This window comes from Tripterygium wilfordii, chromosome 22 (assembly GCF_013401445.1).
Source record: "Tripterygium wilfordii isolate XIE 37 chromosome 22, ASM1340144v1, whole genome shotgun sequence".
Lineage (NCBI taxonomy): Eukaryota > Viridiplantae > Streptophyta > Magnoliopsida > Celastrales > Celastraceae > Tripterygium > Tripterygium wilfordii.
The window spans coordinates 4,991,193-5,014,059 of NC_052253.1; the positions used below are offsets into that span (position 1 = coordinate 4,991,193).

Here is a 22,867-nt window from a genome sequence, read left to right on the forward strand (position 1 = left end):
GATTTTTTCTAATAAAAAATAAAAATATCAAGCGGATTTGCTTCTTTGTTAGGTGTGGGGTGCGTTTGGGTGGAAAAAGAAAAATATATTCTGATATGTGTTTTGTTATGTGATTGGAACAATAAAATATATTGGTATAATTATATAAATTTATTGACTTAATTTTTATGTAATAGAAGTTAGAATCAATATTGATTTTAGTATAAAATGCATGATTGTGCTATGGAGCCCAATTGTTAGAGCAAACATATCGGTATGTCCACATTGATGCTCCAACGAAAATGGGTAAGCAAATGACATCATAGAAGCTTCCTTTTTTAGTTGTGCCATTAAAATGAGACACCAAAACACTCCATGCCCCATTAAAAAGTCACCTTTGCAATTGTTCTTTACTTTGTTATTAGGTAAGAAATTTATGTGTACGCGAGCCTAATGACTTGAATTTAGACTAATATCGAATGTTCAAAGAACAAACTTATATGGTGTCATTCACGATTAAAAAAACAAAGAGTAGTTTGCCATTTTAAGGGAAAATCATATTTAAGAAACTACCATTCAAGGACATTATGGATGATATGCCAAAGGAAATCCAATGTTTATTAGCTAATGATTTATGAAAATATCAAATTCAATGACCTGGGTTGGGGTTCAAAAATTATATGTTATAGGTCTTAGAAAACATGGACATATGTACATTCTTAACTTAGGTTTCTATATGCTATAATTTCCAAGTTCCTACACCTTTAAACATATTCTCCACTCTAGATCATGGAATAGCATGAATTTTTTTTCGTGGATTTTGTATTGATTTTTAGGCTCAGAAAATACGCTCTCGTGTGAGAGGTGATAGGAATTTGCTTATATACCACTTAGTTGATTTAATGTCAATCCAACGTGGATATTAATATTGAGAAAGGAGAAAGGAGCAACATGTCATGGTAGGACAGGAGGAAGATATATATATATATAGTGGTGTAGACAGCAAAGGAAACACCCTTGATTAGGATAAGGAGCAACAAATTTTCATGGTAGGACAGGAGGAAGATATACATCATTAGTGCATGTGAAGGATCCTAGATGGCACACATTTCATTTTTTATTTAGATAATTTAACATATAGAGAGAGTTTATTTATTTCATAAGCCAGTACTTCCCAGCCCATTCAACCACTTTTTAAGTATCAAATCAACATCATACAAATTATCGATTTCCAAAGAATTCTACGCTACTATTCATGCATGAAGGAAGCCACAAAGTGTGTGAAACACGAATTATGATTTTGATGCTTAGCTAGTTACAGAAACAATGGATTTAATTCAAATAGGATTTGCTGGAATTTTAAAATCAGTTAGTGAAGCTTAAAGTTCACAAGGGGAAAAAGAAGTGTTCAATATCGGTTTCGACCGATTTTTTTTTACATAAATTTAACCGATCAATCGATCAGTTATGAATGATTTAATCAGTCTTTTCAATAACCAACCAATTAATCAATTTAGCGATCTGTTTGGTTTGACACGGTTTTTTTTGGACAACTCTAAAAAAAACGATCGAACACAACAGAAACCAGGGCCACAAAATGGCCTATGATTGATAAACGTTGAGAAGTCTAATAATTTTTCTTGACATTCTGTACAAAAGCTCTTGGCCAAAACATAAGGCCGTTCGCAAGGGCTATCAAATGTTTGGTCTACAATGAGAATGGGCGAGTTACTAAATACACAAACCCTCAATTGGATCTAAATTCTCAAGGTGTCCTATGCTGTTGAAACTCCACTTCCAAATTATCACTTTAAAGATATAAAACTCTCACCTCAGAAGGAGGCATCAACATGGTGAGAGACGTCCAAATTCCACTTTAACTAACCCGGTTTGAAAGAATTACACCACCTCTGGAGCACCGCATGAGTTACCTCCACCAGAGACACATTGCATAGACGCACCAGAAGCAGAGCTCGAACCACACAATGACTCGGGATTGCATAGTGCAATAATAGTTTGAGGAACTCCAGTATCAGATTCAAGATGCTTTGAAGATTTGACGTCTATCTGAGTCCTCCCAGATATGGAATCCTCATCTGGAGAGAGGGTGTTAGTTTGAGCTGCAACAGGTTCTTTTTCCCGGTCAAGTTCACCACCCACAGGAACTTCAGTCGAATCTAATGTGATGTCCCTGGACCTCTGTGATCCATTTATTCCAGGCTGTAGACAAGATTTTTCGAGGGCAACAGACCCACATGCAATATGGCAATTACCTTCGTGTGTTGGAGGGACAACTGCATCAGGACATTTCATATCATCAATCTTACACGAGCTGCTGTCATGAACTGATGCTGGAGATGCAACTCCTGGTGCTACAGATACATACTGATACTGATAAACTTTGTCACTTTTCATTTCATGGGTGTCAAGCACCTTATCATCAGTGACCTGAAATTCTTGAAAAGCCTGATGATTGGTTATCTTCATGTCCTCTGATAACTTAGCATCTAAATCATGCCCAACAGTAATATCTTCATGAGAATTGCATGAGTCTTTGACAATGCCAACTTCTATTTTCACTTCACAAGCAACACTTTCAGTAGCACCCCTGGAGACACATAGAAATTGTTGTTCGGAATCACCAGCCTTGGTCCTAATATTAGCTACCATGAACGATTTAATTTCCACCTCAGGAACACCAAGCTGCTTTGGACAGGAATCTAATGCTTCAATCCCGTTATGAGGAGGGGGGACACCTGAAACCATAATAGCATTATGTTGTTTGCCAATATCCCCAGCTTGTTCAAAAGCATCACATGCATGACAAAGAGTATTAACAATAGTATCGACTTTCTTCCCAAGATCATCACTCAATTGAACAAGAGATTTTGAATCAGAAGCACAGGGACTAGCTGGTAAATCAATGTTCTCACTTGTTATGTCAGAAGTATCATGCAAGGGGGCAGGACGAAGAAAAGAGTCAGATTCATGTGCAACAGGTTCATTGCATATCTTAGCAGCATCAGGTGTAGTAACCTCACTAGAAACATTCACATCAACTGCCGCTGAAAATCTGTCATCAGAGTTATTAGACTCATTCGTGATTTGATGCTCCTCTAGTTGAGCAGACTTCAAACCTACAAAAACTTGTGTAGGTTAATGGCTAATAGAAATCAGAATGAAATTCAAATACTCTGAATGACCAACTTTATGGCATACCTTCAGCAGCAAGCAATGTTTCTCGAATGCTTGATATCGGTTTCTGTAACATGTCAACACCAGGGAACACCAACATATTTGTATTTCTCACTTTTTGCTTAAGTGATGCTTCAACAGGCTTAAAGCCAAAAACTGAAGTCCACGTTTCCCTCAGCTCTGAGATAGCAGGTATCACCAACTTCTCAACATCTAGGGCACACAGAGCCTGATAATAGACTAGGAATAAGATGCCAAGAAAACAAAAAAAAATTATATAAAATGAGCAGCCCCAGCAGCTTAGTTCTACTTAACTAAATTTCAAGAATTAGCCCCTGATAACAATAAGAACGACTCTGAAAATTTGCAACTTACGGCTTCTGCTTAATCATGAGGGATTCTAAGTTTATAAAAACTGTCAAGCGTGTCGTACGTCAAAGTTCAGACAGCCAGCTTAATTCAATCCTAGGGCAATAGGGAAAGTAGCATGTATCCAAAACAATTGGCTTTAATCAGCTGAATGGAAAAAATCAATGTTATGTAAAAATATAACATCGATTCCCAATCTTGAGTACAGATGTGACTGAGGATAATATTTCTTTTTGATGACTTAATGTGGCATCTTAATACCACAAGAAACATAGGAATTATGAATTTCTTAGAGCTCAGTGATTGGGCCAAAGTACATTTACACGAAAGCAAGAAATTAAAATTTGAAGGTATGATACAATGTTAGTCGGTGGTTTAGGATACAGGTAGATTCAGCAGTTTTGAGAACACAATCATGTAAAATTGCTCCTTAGAATAACTTGGATTTTTATATGAAAATCGTGAAAAGAGAATATCAAGCAATTGACGTAGATTTTTCTTGAGAATAAAACTTAAGGTTGCTTGTGTCACACAATATCACAGCAGAGAATAGCTAATTTTCTCCCTCGGAATGGTTCATTCCTTAATTAGCTCCACAGACATGTAAATTTTAGTTGATCATAGATGAACTCAAAACTCCCGATAAAAGACTAATAGATTAAAGCTACATCAGGAAAACTAACACATTTTACATAAAGAGTAATGAAACAACTAAATCCTAAAAGTCTTGGACAACTGAAGCACAAGTCTAGCTTTTTCAGTCCACTCGGCCCCAAAATATCAAAAAAAACCCAAGCAAATAGGACAAGCAGCATACTTTAAAACCAATTTCAATTTTCTTAATACACTATCCAAAATAAAATAAAAATTGAAACAATCAATTTACTCTTTCCGTAGCACCTCATCCTATACATCATCTGTAATTTTATCATATCAAAAGAAAAGGTCAAGTAATTTCTATTGGTAGAATTAAAGGAGCTCCCATGTTTTCATCTTTGTTCATTTACTTCTACTTATAAGCATATACACAAGTAAACACTTCCTCGCTTGTCCATTTTTTTCTTAGATTGTCATAATATAATTTCGCCTATTACTTTCTCCGATAGTCAAAGACAGAGATTTAATTATGTTTAGATGCACTCATAACTATGACTTCAACAGCAAATCATTAATTTCTATTTAAGAGAAAAGTCCCTTTTGTCTAAATCAAAAAATTTGTCCTTTTACATACTCTTCAAAATAAAAAATAAAAAAAACTCTCAGGAAAAAGAACTTGACGCTCAACAAAGATCATGTCTAGAAACATCTATTAAATGCTGGAAATAATTTGCATTCTTGTAATCTCAATGTAAAATATGTCAATATAACATAGAATTAATCCTGATCATAAATGTATCTGTATTTATGCCTGACAAGGTATCGAATTGGGATCGATCAAGGTAAAGACTGAACAAAAAGGATATAATCAGCTTATTCATTGCACATTTCAGAAACTGCTCCATGTCGTCCATATGCTGACGGATTTAATTGAACCAAATACAGTTGGATATTTTATTTCTTGATATGAGTTCTGTGAAAAAATTTTAAAGCAAAATAAATCTTAAAGTTGTATACATATTAGCAAGAAAACCATACTCGTCTAGAAAAATTTAAAGTGAAAACAATGCATATCTATAAAATTCAATCCACAAACAGAATCAATATAATTATTAAATTATGAACTAGATAAACCCATGTATATTATAACAATGCAAGAAAAGACAAGTAAACAAAACTCATAAAGACATAAGGACAAAAGTAATAGCTAGATTTGCATTCTTCAAAAATTAATATAACTAAAAGCTGCAGACAGGATTCTCATTCATTCGGAGCTAGCCATGTCTATTTTTAAATTGATAGTCAGCCACATCCTACTAATCATATCAGATAGGATCAAAATCCAATCCTCAACAGGAGGCTGTACCTGTGTACCATGATTTTTATGGGATGAACAAATGCATAACAATTGGTCAGTGGCATGCAGATAAATAGCAACATCTACATGCATCATGCTCAACATTAAATCAAGAATAATTTTAAAAAGTTCATTGAAGAAAAAAATAAATAAATATTCCATAGATGGTCTCTCGTATTGGAGCACCAAGATTTTTTTTGGGGTGGGGGGTGGGAATGTTACATAGATAAATAGAATGAAAGGAAAGATCTATCTAATAAGGAGGAATGAATGAAATTATATGTCAAACTGTAGCTAACTTGCATTCAAGAGAATGTATAAACACAGGAAATGAGCGAAAAGGGCATCAGACATTGAACATACATTTTCAACTCCACTTAAAAGCCGGCGGCACATCCCTCGACGTCTATATGAATAGCGAGTCCCAATAAATGGCATCTCTGCTAACTGGTTCCCATGAATCCTATTCAATTAAAAAAATGTAATGTTAGTACCTATGCTCATGCCATGTGTACAGAGACAAATCGAACATCTACCCTCCAAAAAAAGGAAAAAAGCAAGAGCACGAAAAAAGGGTAGAGAAACTCGAGGGTATGAAACCAGGAAACTCTTTAAAAGTAATAATATGACTTGACTTAATATTCAATACATATCTATTGACCTTTATCAAAATAAGTATCATCTCATAGCCCAGAACACGACCATGAAAGAAGCCAAAGGAGAGTAGACATTTCATAGTAACATTCATTAGAACAACTACAATCCATAATATATATATTGGGGGCAAACAACAATGATGCAGATTCATTTTCTTGCATCAAACAAACAAAAGGAGAATCATTTAATGGGTTATTAATGATAATCGGTGCTACAACCATGTATCCTCTAATGCAAGAATGACATTAATACCAAACAAATACATCATGATATGTCACATTCACACAATAATGTCAACTTTTACTAGAGAACATATAAACTATGCATTTTGATATGTTCGTGCCATTAAGGATTTAATCTTGATCCCAAGGGCTGAAAGTAATTTAAGTAACAAATAGTTAGCCAAAAAAAAAAGGCAGGCAATTTTTCAAATAAAAAACTAAAAAAGCAGCCAGTCAGTCAAGAACGCCATCTCCTACAAACAATCTCAGTATGTAAAACCACCTTCCATTTAGCTTTTCGGTTATTCAAATTACAAGGTTAATGACTAATGATGTCGTCCAAGAAACAAAAAGGGTTGACATATTCAAAAAATTTGGAGCTAAAGAAGATATACTAGCATTGGCGGTGCCCCAATATGATTTTGCGAAACAAATGATGAGAATACTTTAATGGGATCTAAGCATAATACTAATTAATGTTGCAAAGTAAAACATGAAATTATTATAAGCAGAAAGATACCTAATGGATGCAGCAGCAACAATCTCATCATCCTTCTCCAAAATTGCAGTAACAAACCCAACATAATTTAGTCGCTTAAAATTAGACCTGCAAAATAAAAGTATAATTTGAGATAATAAGCTTATCGAACTTCAACTAGCACATATGACCAATTAGAGAAAGGCGGAGTCAGATAAGTAGAGAAACCATACAAGCATACAAGCCAAGAAGCAGATAAGCAGAGAAAGCAACAGAGACTAACACTAATGTAACAAGGATCAATAAATTTAAGTGCTTTGGGTATCCTACTATCAAAAGTTGCTAATGAAAAGCTGGTGATATACACACATGGCATGTCGGCCGCGTAAATCTCATTTATGCGTATACGTAACAAACGATAAAAATAAAGTAGGATCAAACAAACTCAAGATTCACATGGCAAACAACCAAACCAAACATGTTGATGCAAAAATAATGGTAAACTTATCAAGGAAGTGAGGCAATGAAATTTTTCTGTGGAAGTTATACATAGATCATTCCTTACCCAAAATGACATGAAAACATGAACAATTGCAGAATATAGATGCTGCAAAGGTATACTTATAAATCCAATTAATTTTTGACTAACGGAAAAATACACATACTTAGCATACTAGTCTATTAAAGGACTTCATTAAAGATTCAGAATGCTACATTTTTTAAGAAATAATTTATATGGGAGAAAGGGTTTAAAGTTACCACTTAACTCATAATATATCGGCCTCTAAAGTTAGGGGGTTCCACTGTTTTCTAAATTTTAGAAAATTTCTCTCCTTAATTTGGATGGAAAGATCAGTTCTGGCAGTCTTATCTCTTCCGCTATTTGTTATGCATCTCCTATATCTCCATCCATATCTCCACTTTAAAGGTTTGATTCTGCATACAATGTGCTTCAATAATCACCAGCATCATCAAATATACTAATTTTTTAATGAATATAAGCATAAAATTATACATGCATGTGTATGCATACATGAACAAGTGTTTTTGTTTAAACTCTTATTATAATATGTAGCTGTATGTGCTCAGCATCCTGAGTCCTTCATACTAATCCAACACGTATGAGAATCTTATAATGTTCGTAGCCATGCACCTACAGTTCCTCAGATTGGTCATAATGCATAAAAGTATTTTGAACACTCCAAGGAGGAAACTAAATAGTGATAAACAATGTCTCCAACCTTGTAATTATTCATTCAATCAAGTACCATAGAAGTCGCTACGTAAATTTTCCATCTTGTCCAAGAGTAAAGTAGACTCAGTTATGTGCATTCCTCATGGCTAAAGTTACCACTTCAAGCAAACCGCTGGTTTAGATGATCCCCTCCTCCCAAATGTGCAAGTTACAACAAAAGGCATATTGTGTTTGAGCCACTCGCAGGGAAAGCAGCAGTAATACAGAAGAGATCTTGACAAAAAGAATGGAAATTACAATAAAGAACTGGGATTTATGCTAACTGCCAATACAGCACATTTTTGAAGGATAAACCACTTGATCTCACTTCTCCTATCTACAAGTCAGCCAGATGCTATTAATGTACAAAGGTTTTCAATGCATTCCAAATTATACAACAAATACAATATTATTCCTTTCCATAAAAGTTGTAAACCTGAATCCCTACCAAAGGCATGTTAGTCACCATAAATCAATCTAGTTTCAAATTAGCAAGTTGGTTTATGCAAAGATTACATAAATCCACTTAATCAAACAAAAAATGTGAGACTCTTTTGTTGAGTGCCCACAATATATGCACGGGTTATGTTGCTCATCCCTGAAATCATATACTACATAGCATAGCATTACAACTAAAGAGAAGGGGAAAAAAAAGTGTCAGCAGTAATTTAAATGAAATTATAATTTGGCTGTCTCTTTTTGGATTGACAATCTCTCAAATCTGAACATCTGCAGAATATTAAGAAGAGCTTTTATGCAATGATCTCCTAAACTGTTTTCAGGTAATCAAGTATGATTCCAAAGGCAACAGGGAATTGCAATTAAACCAAATCTGACACATTCAACAGCATTTATCATAATACTTTATGTAAAAAGATAGAAACTCCTGCCAGTCAATAAAACCACATTTGCAGCAACGTGGCACTAGGAACGACAGCTATAATCATAATAAATTTCTCTTTCATTCAAAAGATAAATGAATGTTTAATGATAGAAAACCTTAGTTTAGTGGTAAAAAGAAGAAGAAGATTAGCAGCCTTTCCTGTTAACCAGTAAGAAGTTCAAGCATCCTTACCCATAATTATAAATAATATTGCGAATCAGATTGACTCCACTTCTGTAGTCAACCATAGGCAAAAAGCACTCATCCATTACATACAGTGCAACAGCTAGCTTTGAATTACATTCAATTTTCTGAGATACATCATCAAGAGACCCATCTGAGTCAACATCATATCGGCGAATGAGACTCCATGAAAAGCCTTCATCAAGATCATGTTTAACACCAAGAAGACTTTGTAGTTTCCCATTCAACTGACAAACCAGAAAACATTGATCAACTCTAGTAAACAAATGCATGTGCTTGCAGACACATACTCATACAATAAAAGGGAAGGGGAAATTACCATGTTCAATTAGGAAAAGAAAAAAGAAGTAAATAATCTTAGCCAACTTGAAGACAATATTTTATCTACATCGCCAACTTTTAATTTTCTTTACTGGCATTTAATGTCCCAAAATATAAACAAATAGCTCTATCCCTTATCTTTGGTTTACTGAATAAAAAAGCAAAATGTTATAATGTTACAGTTCTTAAGATTAAAGAGACATAGTGAAAAATCCTTTTATAATAATCATTTTCTTGTATTAATCGTTATCCTGGCCAACTATGGTACCAGCTCGTTCCTCCTAAAACCTTGTTGATGGCCTTACAAGCCATCATCATCATCAAAGCCTTTAGCCCAAAAGTTTGGGGTCAGCTACATGAATCTACGAGAACATCAAAGGGAAGCCACCACGAGTATTCGTTTTCTCCATTCATTTCTATCGTAGAGCATACATTCATCCACTCCTACTAACTAATTTCATATCGTTTCTTATTACTCCAAGCCATCATGAGCAAAAAATACTACCAGTTATTCCATTCCGAGCTTCACAAGCATTTTCTCCATATCTGATTCAACCACCATTCTTTCTCGTTCACCTCTTCAGTAACTACACAATATATTTCTAACTTGATAACTACTAGTCATCAGCAACCATGAAACATAACTAAAATGTTTCAATTTGAAAATTATTTTGGAAACCAAAAAATCTTAATACATTGCATTCCTTAATATGCGGATGTCCACAGGGCAACAGATTCCGTCGGCTCCCATTTATAATGACACAAATTATTCCACAGATCCAATATTTTTAATTCAAGTACATTACATTTATTGTAATCTCACAGTTCTCTCCTGCCCTACAGTTCTTGCCATAAAATTATATCAATATCATGATAACAAATACTAAACCTAAATTAACAACCACATCTCAGAAAGGTCACGCTGCATAAATCATGAGTATTCCGGGAAATTTTGGCATCGAAAGAAAATCTTTTGTATTTCTCAAATAAGCAATTTTTTCTTTAATATAAATATTTATTAACAGCGATTAACTTGCTTTTGATGTTTAGATATGGATCAAGAAACTGTAAGTTTTAGTCCCTTTAGTCATAGGAAAACACATTTAGATATAGTCAGGGTGAATTCATGCTTTTACATGACAGGGCCCTCAAAATGTAAGTTTCAACAATATAATACCCAAGGACAAGAAAAGTTTTATCATGTCAATATATTGACAGTGACAACTGCAGGCACCAACTTGGTCATATTTTTTTAGGAAATATCGCTGCACAATCAAACAAGATAACAAGATGCCCAAATTCATATTTTAAAGCAGTAGATATAACTCAGATTACTGAAGTGGCCAAAAAATTACCTCTTGGCATTTGTTCCCACAAAAAGACGCACAAGCAGAATCATCATTGCCAACATTCTTTGCCTGAACACAAGAATGGTGATCTACAACAAAAGAGATCTTCCGTCATGTATATAAAACAGTATGGCTTTGATTTGTGAAGTAAATAATACAACTACTATGTAAATGACTAAATGTCCTAGTATGGATATTGTTACAATTATAACTATGACTAAATTTTTTGTTTGAATAATGATAATTAATCTTATTCCTGATGATGATAAATGAGATGGCAACCAAATAAATGAATTCAAATACTGTAAAGATAGAATCAATACATTTCTCCTCGCACAAGTAGCATGTACGAAATAAGGTGGATATGCAAGCAGCATTATTGTCACCCCTCTGACATGTATTCCCACTGGCCATCCCACAAAATTTGCATGAGCAATATAAGCAACACCAGTCACCAGAAGGAAACTTCTGCAAACACAGGGAAAAAAACGTTAATAATGATCCAGAGTAAACGAAAGATTAAACATGTCTAGATCAATAGAAGAATAGATATATCTCTAATGAATGACCCACAACATTAACGGCATTCTTTACATTTAATAATTGCATTTTGTAGAGAATAGTTCAGCAGAATGTTTCTACCATAGGCTCTCACTTCCTTTGTTTCCCCCTTTTGCTATGAATATTTACAACACATTGTGTATAATGTCCAACTTGGTGAATTAAATATACCCTGCAGCTATTATTCAGATCCATATCTGGCCGTAATAAACCAAGGCCATAACGAAAAACACTGCAAGGCTAGAGTACCATTTATTAACGTCAAAGCAATTCCAGGAAAGGTGACCAAATATCAGCCACTGCCCGAGCAAAAAGGAAAGTTCTAAAAAATCTTCAAAAGAAAGAAAGAAGAAGGAAAAAACTAGATACAGTAACAACTTCATATCCTGTAAGAACAGAAAGGGAGGGGAGAGGAAACATTATGATTAGCTGTAAATGCAATTGGAAAAAGTATTTTATGTATACATAGTTACATACATTAATGTCCAAGCAGCTTTGATGGAATGTTGACGGACAACCATCACAACAGATCAGGTCCCCACCATCTCCACAGATACCACACGTATCATCGTTTGGGTCTTCCCCATGAACGTCAACGTAATGGTACCCTCTACGTTCAGACTCATCTTGTTTATTCCACGAGTCTAGCAGACATTGCAAGAGGGAGCATCCAGTCTCCAAGTATATATTTTGAAACGTTTGCGAGCCGTCACCACCGGCATGAGTTTGAAATTGTGATACTGTGAAGATTTTATCACAACAATCACAACAAATGCCATCTTTCATAATTTTACCTTCAAGCATTACTGTTGTCTTTCTAAAGTCAAAGCACCGAACCTTTCTATTGATTGGAACAGCACCCAAGTCTATCATCCAGGCTAGAACAGTTCGCTTCCCATTGTATAGTACATAACCATCACTATCAGATTCTGCCCCCTCCTTGGAATTGCGAACCATCAGAGCACATCGATTTTGATTATGAGTTTCTAGCTGCTTGCGCATTCTGGCCAGCAATGGTTTTCCCCCATGCGATGGACCTGCTGAATTATCTTGAGCATGAGTCAAAATTTTGTTTTTCAGTCTACCCTTGAATGGTGTACCACGTGAACTCACAACAGCATTTAGTTTTTCATTTCGCAGTTTTCTGTTGCCCTGTTTCTTACTAGTAACTCCTTCAGCTGTCTTCCTGATAATCATTTTCTTCCCCTTTCTGCTTACATTTTTATCACATCTTTCTTTAGAAATTACTTTTTTCAGTACACTTAGTTCTTCATCTGGTATAGGAATAAATTTGAAACCTGTCCTACTACTCTCAGAATTACCATTGTCATTACCATTTTCATAAGACTCCTTAAGCGTCCTGTAAGCCAAGGTAACTGACCAATGAGTTTTGCCTTTGGGATTAACATAAACAGCATCACTGTATTCTCTGCCATTTCTCTGTCTGAATTCAATTTTCCAGCCGGCACCGAGAAGCAGTTCCACGATTCGATCTCTCACTGCCTGTTGTATAGCCCTACGCTGTACTCTTCTTTCCGTTCCTCGCACAGGCTCCCCATTACGTTTACTTTCTGAAAATGATCTACTAGTACATGCATCAGTCTCCAAACTATCCCTAGACCTCAAAGCACTCTTGCTATCCCTCATTGTTCCCATCCTGTTTTCCTTCTCACACTCCACCTTCAGAACCCCATCAGTCTGCTGCATTATAGAAGGCCTCCCGGGCTTTCTTCCACGTTTCTGTTTCAACTTCTTCCTAGAATAACCATCAGACTTATCACTTTCTTCAATTTCCACCTCAACCTGCCTCTTGGAAGGTCTCCCACACTTTTTCCTGGGACTTTTTCCCCCTTCATTCCTCAACTGATCAGTAGATTGATCACTCTCTTTCATTTCCACTTCAACCTGCACCTTACGGGGTCTCCCTCGCTTTTTCCCGAAACTTCCTCCCAATTTCTTCCTCATCTCACCATCAGATTGATCACTCTCTTTCGTTTCTGATTCATCCTGCATCTTGGGGTCTCTCCTGCTGTCACCCTTTTGTTTCAAAATCTTCTTTTCCTCACCATCAGATTGATTACTCTTATCAGTTTCAGACTCTGCCCTTTCCTCCTCAGGGTCATCACCACAGCAACTCGTTTTACCAACAGCACCATCTTCCAACTCTCTCCTCTCACCATCACCTCTGGCCCTTTCTTTCTCAGCAGATTGATCACTCACTTTCATTTCCACTTCAACCTGCACCTTCCGGGGTCTCCCTCGCTTTTTCCCACAACTTTCTCCCAAATTCTTCCTCATCTCAACATCAGATTGGTCACTCTCTTTCGCTTCCACTTCAAACCGCGCCTTACGGGGTCTCCCTCGCTTTTTCCCACAACTTTCTCCCAAATTCTTCCTCATCTCAACATCAGATTGGTCACTCTCTTTCGGTTCCACTTCAAACCGCGCCTTACGGGGTCTCCCTCGCTTTTTCCCACAACTTTCTCCCAACTTCTTCCTCATCTCACCATCATATTGATTGCTCTCTTTCGCTTCCACTTGAACCTGCACCTTACGGGGTCTCCCTCGCTTTTTCCGGCAACTTTCTCCCAACTTATTCCTCATCTCACCATCAGATTGGTCACTCTCTTTTGTTTTTGCTTCACCCTGCATCTTGGGGTCTCTCCCACTCTCACCCTTTGGTTTCAAAATCTTACTTATCTCACCATCAGATTGATTACTCTTTTCAGTTTCAGACTCTGCCCTTTCCTTCTCATGGTCATCATCACAGCGACTCATTTTACCAACAACATCATCTTCAAACTTTCTCCTCTCGCCATCACCTCCGGTCCATGATGCTGACCTTAATATCCTACCTGCAGTCTGCATTTTGGTATCTAAACCATCTCCCTTCCCCGCCTTCTTCTTCTTCTTTTCAACACCGCTCTCATCGGAGTTTTTACCTCCATCTAGCTGAGTCCTTTTCCTTGCATTCTCAACAAACTCAAACGCAACTTCACCACCATCCACATTGCAATCTCTATGGCATTCAGCATTCTGTGACCCCTCTTTCTGCTCAAGTTCAACTCCTTCGTTTGGAGAAGATGCATTATTATCTTCTTCAACGCCATCTCCTTCCTTCAGAGACAAGACCATGGTCCCTTTTTCAGGCTTGGAACCACATGAAATCTCTTCTGCGTTTCTCTTTTTGTTCAAATCTTTACCCCGCTGCAAGGCGCTGTCCAGTTTCTTCTCAATCAGCTCCTGAAAATTCGAAGCCTCTTCTTTCTCAGGTTCAATGGCTACCTTTGGAGAAGATCCATTACTTTTTTCTTCCAATTCAACTGCTTCCTCCAGACAAGATACATTGGTCCCCTTTTCAGCCTCCGAACCAGCGTTCCTCTCCTTATTCAAATCAGAACTCTTTTGTCTTGTATTATACACACTCTTTTTAGCCAATGCTGGGCTATTCGAAACCTCATCTTTCTTGGAACGAGCAGCTGAATTACCAGATCTCAGACCCTCTCTCATAGCTCTCCAAAACCCCACAAAACACCAAAATTCAATAGCCCCTCAAAGAAATAACTCCTCTACAGCCAAATCTATATACAAATAAAACCACTTAAAATTTGTATTGCAAAAGTACCAGCTCGATCTCAATAAACCCCAAACAAACCCTAAATTTGAACAACCTACGAAAGAAAAAAAAAAAGAAATTGAAGAAAAAATCAAAGAAATCCTCGATATATTTTCAAAGAAACGTGATGGCAGACAAATCACACCAAAACCGAGAGTGATCGTAGAAGCTCACCAATGCAGTAAACAAGACATGCATATACGATCCGAAAACGTCGTTCGGTATATCAGCCACCAACCTTGGAAGAAACAACCATGGCGTTTCTGATGAATTGGGTTTCAAGCTTTCAGCGAGACAGAAGGAGATGGTTTAGCGAGGGAGAGTGTGATTGGGGGATTTTTAAGGTTTGGGGCTTTTACGTTGTATCTTCGATCGTTCCGTTTTTGTCCTGCTTAATTAGGAATATTAGATAGGATACATATGGGCATTTTTGTCATTACCGATCAGCCGGGATTTTCAATTTCCCTCCATCTATCTCTATATTTTTATTCCTAAATATAAATTTATACAACGAAACCATTATCCAATAAATTTGAATTATATTTTAAAAATGGAGCCTATCAACTTCGATGCCAAACAAAAATGCATTTCTTTCATAAATTGACATGCAATTGTCAATCTCTTTTTGTTCTTCTATTGATAACAATATCATTAGACAAACATGAATTGATGAAATCAAATTTTAGGCAAATCCACATTGTATGAATCATAAATTAGGGATGATTGAAGATTGAAGTGAAAGCAATCTTGCAAATAATGAAAGAGGTTGATATCATAATTTTAGGATTATTGGTGTTTAAAATGATATTGAAAATGCTACATTTCGAGTTAAGTTAAAGTCGTCCATGATTTTGATCATGTCATGATGCATTTCCGCTTTAGCCTTTAGTTCAAAGGAGATTAGTGAGCAATATTCTTATGATCACGCGAAGTGCTTTGATTAAACTTACTCTGTCGTCAGATGAAAAATTTATGTACATATGCGTCTGAGGGTTGAGTTTCAACTCATATAAAATTATAAAATGTTTAAAAGATAGAGATATCGGTTAAAAAAATTTTAACGAGATTAGTGGAAATGCTTCGGTCTGGTCTTGCGGACTAATATGGACCCTTTTCAACAAGTTGTGGGCTAGCTCGTTAGCGCCTAGCGGCACAGTGTACTTTTCAGCCCCGCCGAAGTCTGATGCCATAGCCCCACCTCGGCACCTTCAACGATAGCGTCAATGGCTTATTAAACCTTGGGCTTGTATTTGGTCCTGATATTGCACAACAGTTACCTCCAGGCCCCAGTGTGATAAAAACTAAAAAAGGCCATATCTTGACGTGGATAAAAACTCTATAATATGACACACTCGACTTGCAATTAATCAACGTAGTAAAAGCATAATCAATTTCCTTGAGACCTAGCCAGTGAACTGCATTACCAATTTTTTGTTACTTGTTAATCATTTCAACAGTCAATTAATTACAAGAATTAATTTGTTCTTTTCAGCTTGATTTGGGGGTTTAATATTACATGAATTTTATTTTAAATAAAAATGACGTCGATGTCAGCATAAACTTCAAATTATTGAACCCTCGTTACAATGTCATGCTCTCAAATCTCAATTATATATTTTATGTAAAAACTTCTCTCTAATTGATCATTTTGCATTAAAAAAAAAACTTAAGGTCCATTTCGTTTTCTGTTTTATATTTTCATAAAGGAAAATTTTATCTACACACCACAAAAACACTATGGGTCTGTTTAGAAACAGTTTCCAAAACATTTTTTTGTTTTCAAAAATTGTTTTGGTTTTGAAAATTCGTTTTGGTGGGTGTTTTCAGAAATTATTTTGTAAAACTGAAAATTGTTTTTGTTTTCAAAAACCAAAATTGTTTTTTGATGTTTTATACAATTCTTTCATATTTTCTCTTTTCTCTGTCATTTTTCTCTGCTCAAAATTCTATGTCAAATGAATTTTGTTTTCAGTTTTATTTCTTAAAATCAGTTTTTGAAAACAATAAAACCAAAACCATTTTCAAACAATCCTATCTTTACACCACTTTTTAATTTTTTATAGTTTACATAAATATCCTTGTATACAATGACATATTAACCCTTAAACTAAAAATTTAAAATAAATAATTTTGACATATTTAATTAGAGACTACTAAGTTTACATCAGAATTTTTCAAAGAAAAAAAACAACACATCATTGTCGTTTTTTTGGAAGAAACTGTTTTCTGTTTTTGAAAATTCAAACGGAATTGAAAATTCGATTGGGTGAGTATTTTTAGAAACTGTTTTGTAAAATTGAAAACCGTTTTTGGTTTTTAAAAACTAAAAAACCAAAACTGTTATTTGAAGTTTTGTAAAATTCTTTCATGTTTTCTCTTTCATCTTTCCTCTTTCTCTGTGCAGAATCCTTTATCAAATGAATTTTGTTTTCATCATTATTTCTTAAAATTGTTTTCAAAATCTAATCTTAAAATCAATTTTTGAAAGCAAAAAACCGAAATCATTTCCAAACACACCCAACACATGTTCCTGTCTTTTTTTGGAAGAAAAACAACATGATCCTATCAATTTCTGGAGCGAAAATCAAACCTGGTTTGTTGATTTTCGCTTCAACAGTTTTTAATACAAAGTAAGCACATGGAATACAATTATACTCATCCACTAATGCTATGTAACAATTACTTTACCGATCTTGTTTGATTTTTTTGTTTAGAGATTTTCTGAAGTAATATACATATTAGAGAGATTTACAAATCAAGAGTCTTTCCTCTACTCAATCCCTAACTGTTTGACATTGATATTGAAACTAAGATCCTCATCGGAGCTTGTTGGATGGAACAATGTGAAAAATGAGATATGGACACATGCTATTGGTAGAAAATTTTCTCCAAGCAAATAGATCTCCTTGAGTAAAATTTTATTGAAAATTAGTTTGATCCTCTCTCCTTCCATTACCACATAAGCCCATTGAGATTTGAGAGAGAGATTGAATTGTGGATTAAATATGTATGTAAAATTAACACTAATATTTTTAATATTGTATAAAACAAGGGTAATTTAGTCTTTTCACTATAATTTTGTGGATAGATTTATAATTTTTTGGTGTAAACTTATCATATTCAAAAAGTGGTGTAAAAATGATGTAAAGATAATGTTTTTGTGGTGTGTAGATAAAAATTCTCTTTTATAAATTGTCTCTCTCTTTTCTCTTCTTCTCTTTTTCTTTTCTTTTCTTTTTTTTCCCTGTTTTCAATTGGTTTTGTGTTTTCCGTATTTTCTAAAATGACAGATAAACGTGTTTTCCGACTTGTACCCTAGCATTGTGTGGGTGGGTCACAATGTGCATCGCTGCATTTGCTTGGCAAGTTTTTCAGATTTTACTGCAATTTGCAAGTTTTCTTTTTTCTTTTTTTTTTATACACGTTATCTTGTTTTCTAGATATAAATGATGATGGTCGGGTCCTTCGGGATCCTTATCCATTTTATTGTTGTGTTTCTTATTTGTTAACATTGATTAGACAGGGTCCATGCGGACAACCACCATGAAAATTCGACTTCTTATATTTGGTCTTATTTTTCTCATTAATTTTGAATTGAAAGCGAAAGGAAATATATTAGTCGTTGAAAGAAATCTTATAGAGCCAATGACATTGATTGCACAGCTGGATCCTCATCTACCTCTAGCTATCCATTATTGACATATTAGGTTATTACTTTGTTTTAGACCAGATATAAGGAACATACATAGGTATATAATTCCTACCTTTCACATGTCACTAACCTTCAATATAAAAATAATAATAAGAAGAAGAAATAGAAAAATCAATGCATGATTGTTGACAGTAATAAACTAGCAAAATTTTGAATTAGTAATCATGGTAGGTAGGTGATGATTTATAAAATCCTAAATGAATCCTAATCATTTGAATATTCAAAATATATTAAGTGTGAATGGACAATGGTGTGGTTTGGGAGTTACAATCAAAAGATTAGTTGTCGAACTTAAAAGGGATTGACAGAGTCGGTTCACAACATTTCATGTAAATTCATAGCTACTAGATTTGAAATCTCCTGCTAATACTTTGCGATCACACTCTTGGTAAGAATACCAACCAATTAGCGAATTACCTTAGGAAAACTTTTGAGGATGCAATATACAAGTCCGAAGATTTATTTTACCTAGGTGGGCCCAACGAGCTCTACCACGATTAAAAAAGAAAAAGTAAAAGATTAGTTGTGGGCCTGTGGCATATTTGACTATGAGTACTTGTGTCTTTAAGCTCGACATTTTTATGCCACAATTAGTCTTAATCCTGTTGTGTATTGGTAAAATAATATAAGCAAGAAACTACTACAAGCAAGGTATATCATATGCATATGTGTGTGTTTATATAAGGTATATCATATGCATATGCGTGTGTCTCTATATATATATATATATATATATAACCACTTGGTCTGAAAAGATAAGGTAGAAGAAGGATTCAAAGGATTACCTACCCAATTATTCCCAACATTTGCCTCTCACACTTCCTTGTTCTCAATAAACTCTGTAATTATTTCTATATATCTCGTCACTCTTCCTTTGGAAAACTGGTTGCAAATAATGTGGAATCGTCTAAGTGGTTCCTTCAATGCATCTGCAAAGAAGAAAACGAGAGATGTGGTTATGAAAAGTAATGCTTTGCCTGTTGAAACCTCATTCAAGCTTCCCTCTCCATTACCAACTTGGCCGCCAGGTACTCATCTTCTCATTCAGAATGATTTTCAAAGTTGCTTGGATTTTCCTTCCTCTGAATTCTTGTGGTTGAGTTTGCAACAGGTGAAGGGTTTGCAAGTGGAGTAATTGATTTAGGTGGTGGATTACAAGTGCGGCAAATTTCAACTTTCAACAAAATCTGGACTGTCCAGCAAGGAGGACCTGATGACAAGGGTGCTTCATTCTTTGAACCCTTTCCAATTCCAGAAGGGTTTTCGATGCTAGGCTGTTATGGCCAACCAAACAGTCGACAGCTTTCCGGGTGGGTTCTTGTAGGGAAGGATTATACAGATGATGCTTCGAATGGTGCCTTGAAGAAGCCAGTTGATTACACTCTTGTTTTGAGCAGTGAGTCCTTGAATATCAAAAAAGAAGGCAATGGCTATTTCTGGTTACCTGTGCCTCCTGATGGGTACAGAGCAGTTGGGCTCATCATCACCAATTCCCCTGAAAAGCCGTCTGCGGACAGAGTCCGATGTGTCCGAACCGATCTCACTGATGAATGCCAGACTGAGAGTTTGATATGGGCATCATCAAATGATTCAACTGGAACCAATTTTTCCAGTCTTAGGCCTAGCAATAGAGGAAAACAAGCAATGGGAGTGAAAGTGGGCACATTTGCTTCACAGAATTTAGCATCTATTGTTTGTTTGAAGAATATCAAATCCAATCTCTCTCCCATGCCTAATCAAACACAAATTAAGGCGCTAATGCAGACATACTCTCCATTGATATACATGCATCCTGATGAAAAATACCTTCCGTCTTCAGTAACATGGTACTTCACTAATGGAGCATTACTATACAAAAAAGGTGAGGAGTCAAGCCCAGTGAAAATTGAACCCACAGGCTCAAACCTTCCTCAAGGTGGTTCAAATGATGGCACATACTGGTTGGATCTTCCCCTTGATAAAAAAGCCAAAGAGAGTGTCAAGAAGGGAGATTTGCAGAGCTCACAGGTTTATCTACATGTCAAACCAATGCTAGGAGGAACCTTCACAGACATAGTTATATGGGTCTTCTACCCTTTCAATGGACCTGGAAGGGCAAAAGTTAAATTCTTCAATGTTTCATTAGGCAAAATAGGACAACATATAGGGGATTGGGAGCATTTGACATTAAGGGTCAGCAATTTCAATGGAGAGCTCAAGAGTATCTACTTCTCTCAACACAGTGGAGGAACATGGGTGGATGCTTCTCAGCTTGAGTTTCAAACAGGTAATCCTAACACATACTATTATGATTTGGGTTAATGGTGATTCTCTTGTATAGGCTTTGCCCACTTAATCTATTTATTGCATTACGAAGGTCTATCTATATCAACAAAAGCTGTGGCTTATGCATCTTTAAATGGGCATGCCATGTATGCAAAGCCTGGTTTGGTTTTGCAAGGAGATAATGGAGTAGGGATCAGAAATGACACAGCCAAGAGTGAGATGGTCGTTGATACTGGGTCAAGATACTCATTGATTGCTGCTGAGTATCTGCAGGGTTCTCCATCAGGAGCTATTGTTGAGCCACCATGGTTGAACTACTTAAGGAAATGGGGTCCTAAGATTGATTATAATCTTGCCGATGAGATCAAGGCGGTGCAGAAACTATTGCCTTGGAAACTGAAATTACCAAATGAAGTGACGGGGGAAGACGGACCTACTGGTCCCAAAGTGAAAAGGTACTGGGATGGAGATGAACTCTGAGAGGAGTTTCTCAGATTGTGTGTTGATTCTTACAGAAAAAAAACTGTCGAGTGTAAAGTATAACAAATATTGTGTAATAGTTAAATGAAAATAAAATGTTAATGTGACGCATTCTTTTTCTGTTTTTCTGCTACTTTAATGTGATGCATGCTTTGAGACATTTTGTCGAACACATACAAACATGTGGCTGAGTAGTAAAATTGTAATGATGCAACTAAATGTTACGGGTTTAATTCCTCAAAACATCTTTGTTTGCCATTTACCATCTCCATTTGGTGCGGTAGATTACAACACAATAGTAACTAACCCTACAAAATCACGAAATGCTTCGCAGGACATCAATCTAGCAGTGAAAAGGCTTGATAAATAACACAAACTCAGCGCGTTTTTTCTTTTGCATTCGACACCACAATTACCGCAAATATAATAATAACAAAGGCTTCCACCACAACGCACAAGCATTAAAGCCAGATTAAAAAACACTAACCGAGAATATACTTATATAAAAGAACAATTGCATACTCACAGCGAATTCCACTCCAACTAGTCGTCCCACTAAGAAGAACACAAGTAATCTGGAAAACTTTTCAAGATAGGAAAGTAACAGAACCCCATAAGACTTTCCTTTCAACTTTCAAGGAGATCAGTGGAAATGCCGTCTGGTCCAGTGGACCAATGCGGATCATTTCACCAAGTTTTGGGCTAGCTCGTACTGAAAACGTGGCCCATTTTGACAAGTCCTGGGCTAGCTCTTTATCAGAACAGAACATTTTCAGCCCACCATTGACCGAAGGAAGATAGGTCCATCCCGCAGTTTCAATTATATTCCCAGTGTCCGTGGATAATTTTAAAAATAGCATATATATTGTTTGAAATGTTCATAGTTGTGGATGAGAAAAATGACTCATGTCAAGTGATAAGAAAGCTACGTATTCCTGAAAGTTGTGCGATGAATAAAGAGTTGAGAGAGGATAACTCTCAACTTCCAAGGTATATCCCAGCCACACTCAAGATAATGTCTAAGGACGCCAGGAGATTACGATCAAGGCATTTGATCCTATCATGACACCCCAATAACAATAATGTCAAGGAAATGTTTCGTCTTTATCACCAGTCGACCCTTATATAAAGGAGGCTAAGGTCGACCTAAGTTATGCATGACAATTTACAATCAATTTATTCGAAGTCCTTGAGAGTTTGACATTGACTTGAGCATCGGAGTGTCTCCAAGCCAAGCCACGAATTTATCAATGAGTCTCAAAAATGAAATTGTGTTAAAATTTCAAAATGCTACCCAAAATGACATTGAAATTGTATTGGACTGATGAATAAAGAAAATAATGTTTGATTGGTGAGCAATAAATAGCATATATGCTATTCAAAATGGTA

The 22,867-nt window shown here is 35.8% G+C and overlaps 2 protein-coding genes across 6 annotated transcripts; one reads left to right on the forward strand and one right to left on the reverse strand.

Annotated features, from left to right (window-relative positions):
• Positions 1-1,554: 1,554 nt before the first annotated feature.
• On the reverse strand, positions 1,555-15,370 carry LOC119991094. 4 transcript variants are annotated; one of them, XM_038837296.1, is made up of 10 exons: positions 15,196-15,370; positions 11,883-15,076; positions 11,168-11,312; positions 10,851-10,933; positions 9,163-9,401; positions 6,896-6,982; positions 5,861-5,960; positions 3,199-3,403; positions 2,913-3,116; positions 1,555-2,735 (listed from the first exon to the last, which is right to left on the reverse strand). In XM_038837296.1, exons 2-10 carry the CDS (start codon positions 14,913-14,915, stop codon positions 1,879-1,881), a joined length of 4,953 nt encoding a protein of 1,650 aa, XP_038693224.1. In that variant the 5' UTR covers positions 14,916-15,076; positions 15,196-15,370; the 3' UTR covers positions 1,555-1,878. The 4 variants fall into 4 exon arrangements, with proteins under 4 accessions (XP_038693224.1, XP_038693222.1, XP_038693223.1 ...); XM_038837294.1 differs by having other exon boundaries at positions 1,555-3,116; positions 11,883-14,986; XM_038837295.1 differs by having other exon boundaries at positions 1,555-3,116; positions 11,168-11,309.
• Positions 15,371-19,480: 4,110 nt separating this feature from the next.
• On the forward strand, positions 19,481-21,611 carry LOC119991838. Of its 2 annotated transcripts, none has more exons than XM_038838325.1 (3): positions 19,481-19,761; positions 19,845-20,999; positions 21,090-21,611. In XM_038838325.1, exons 1-3 carry the CDS (start codon positions 19,629-19,631, stop codon positions 21,476-21,478), a joined length of 1,677 nt encoding a protein of 558 aa, XP_038694253.1. In that variant the 5' UTR covers positions 19,481-19,628; the 3' UTR covers positions 21,479-21,611. The 2 variants fall into 2 exon arrangements, with proteins under 2 accessions (XP_038694253.1, XP_038694252.1); XM_038838324.1 differs by having other exon boundaries at positions 19,482-19,761; positions 19,845-21,003; positions 21,102-21,420.
• The last annotated feature ends 1,256 nt before the right edge of the window (positions 21,612-22,867 follow it).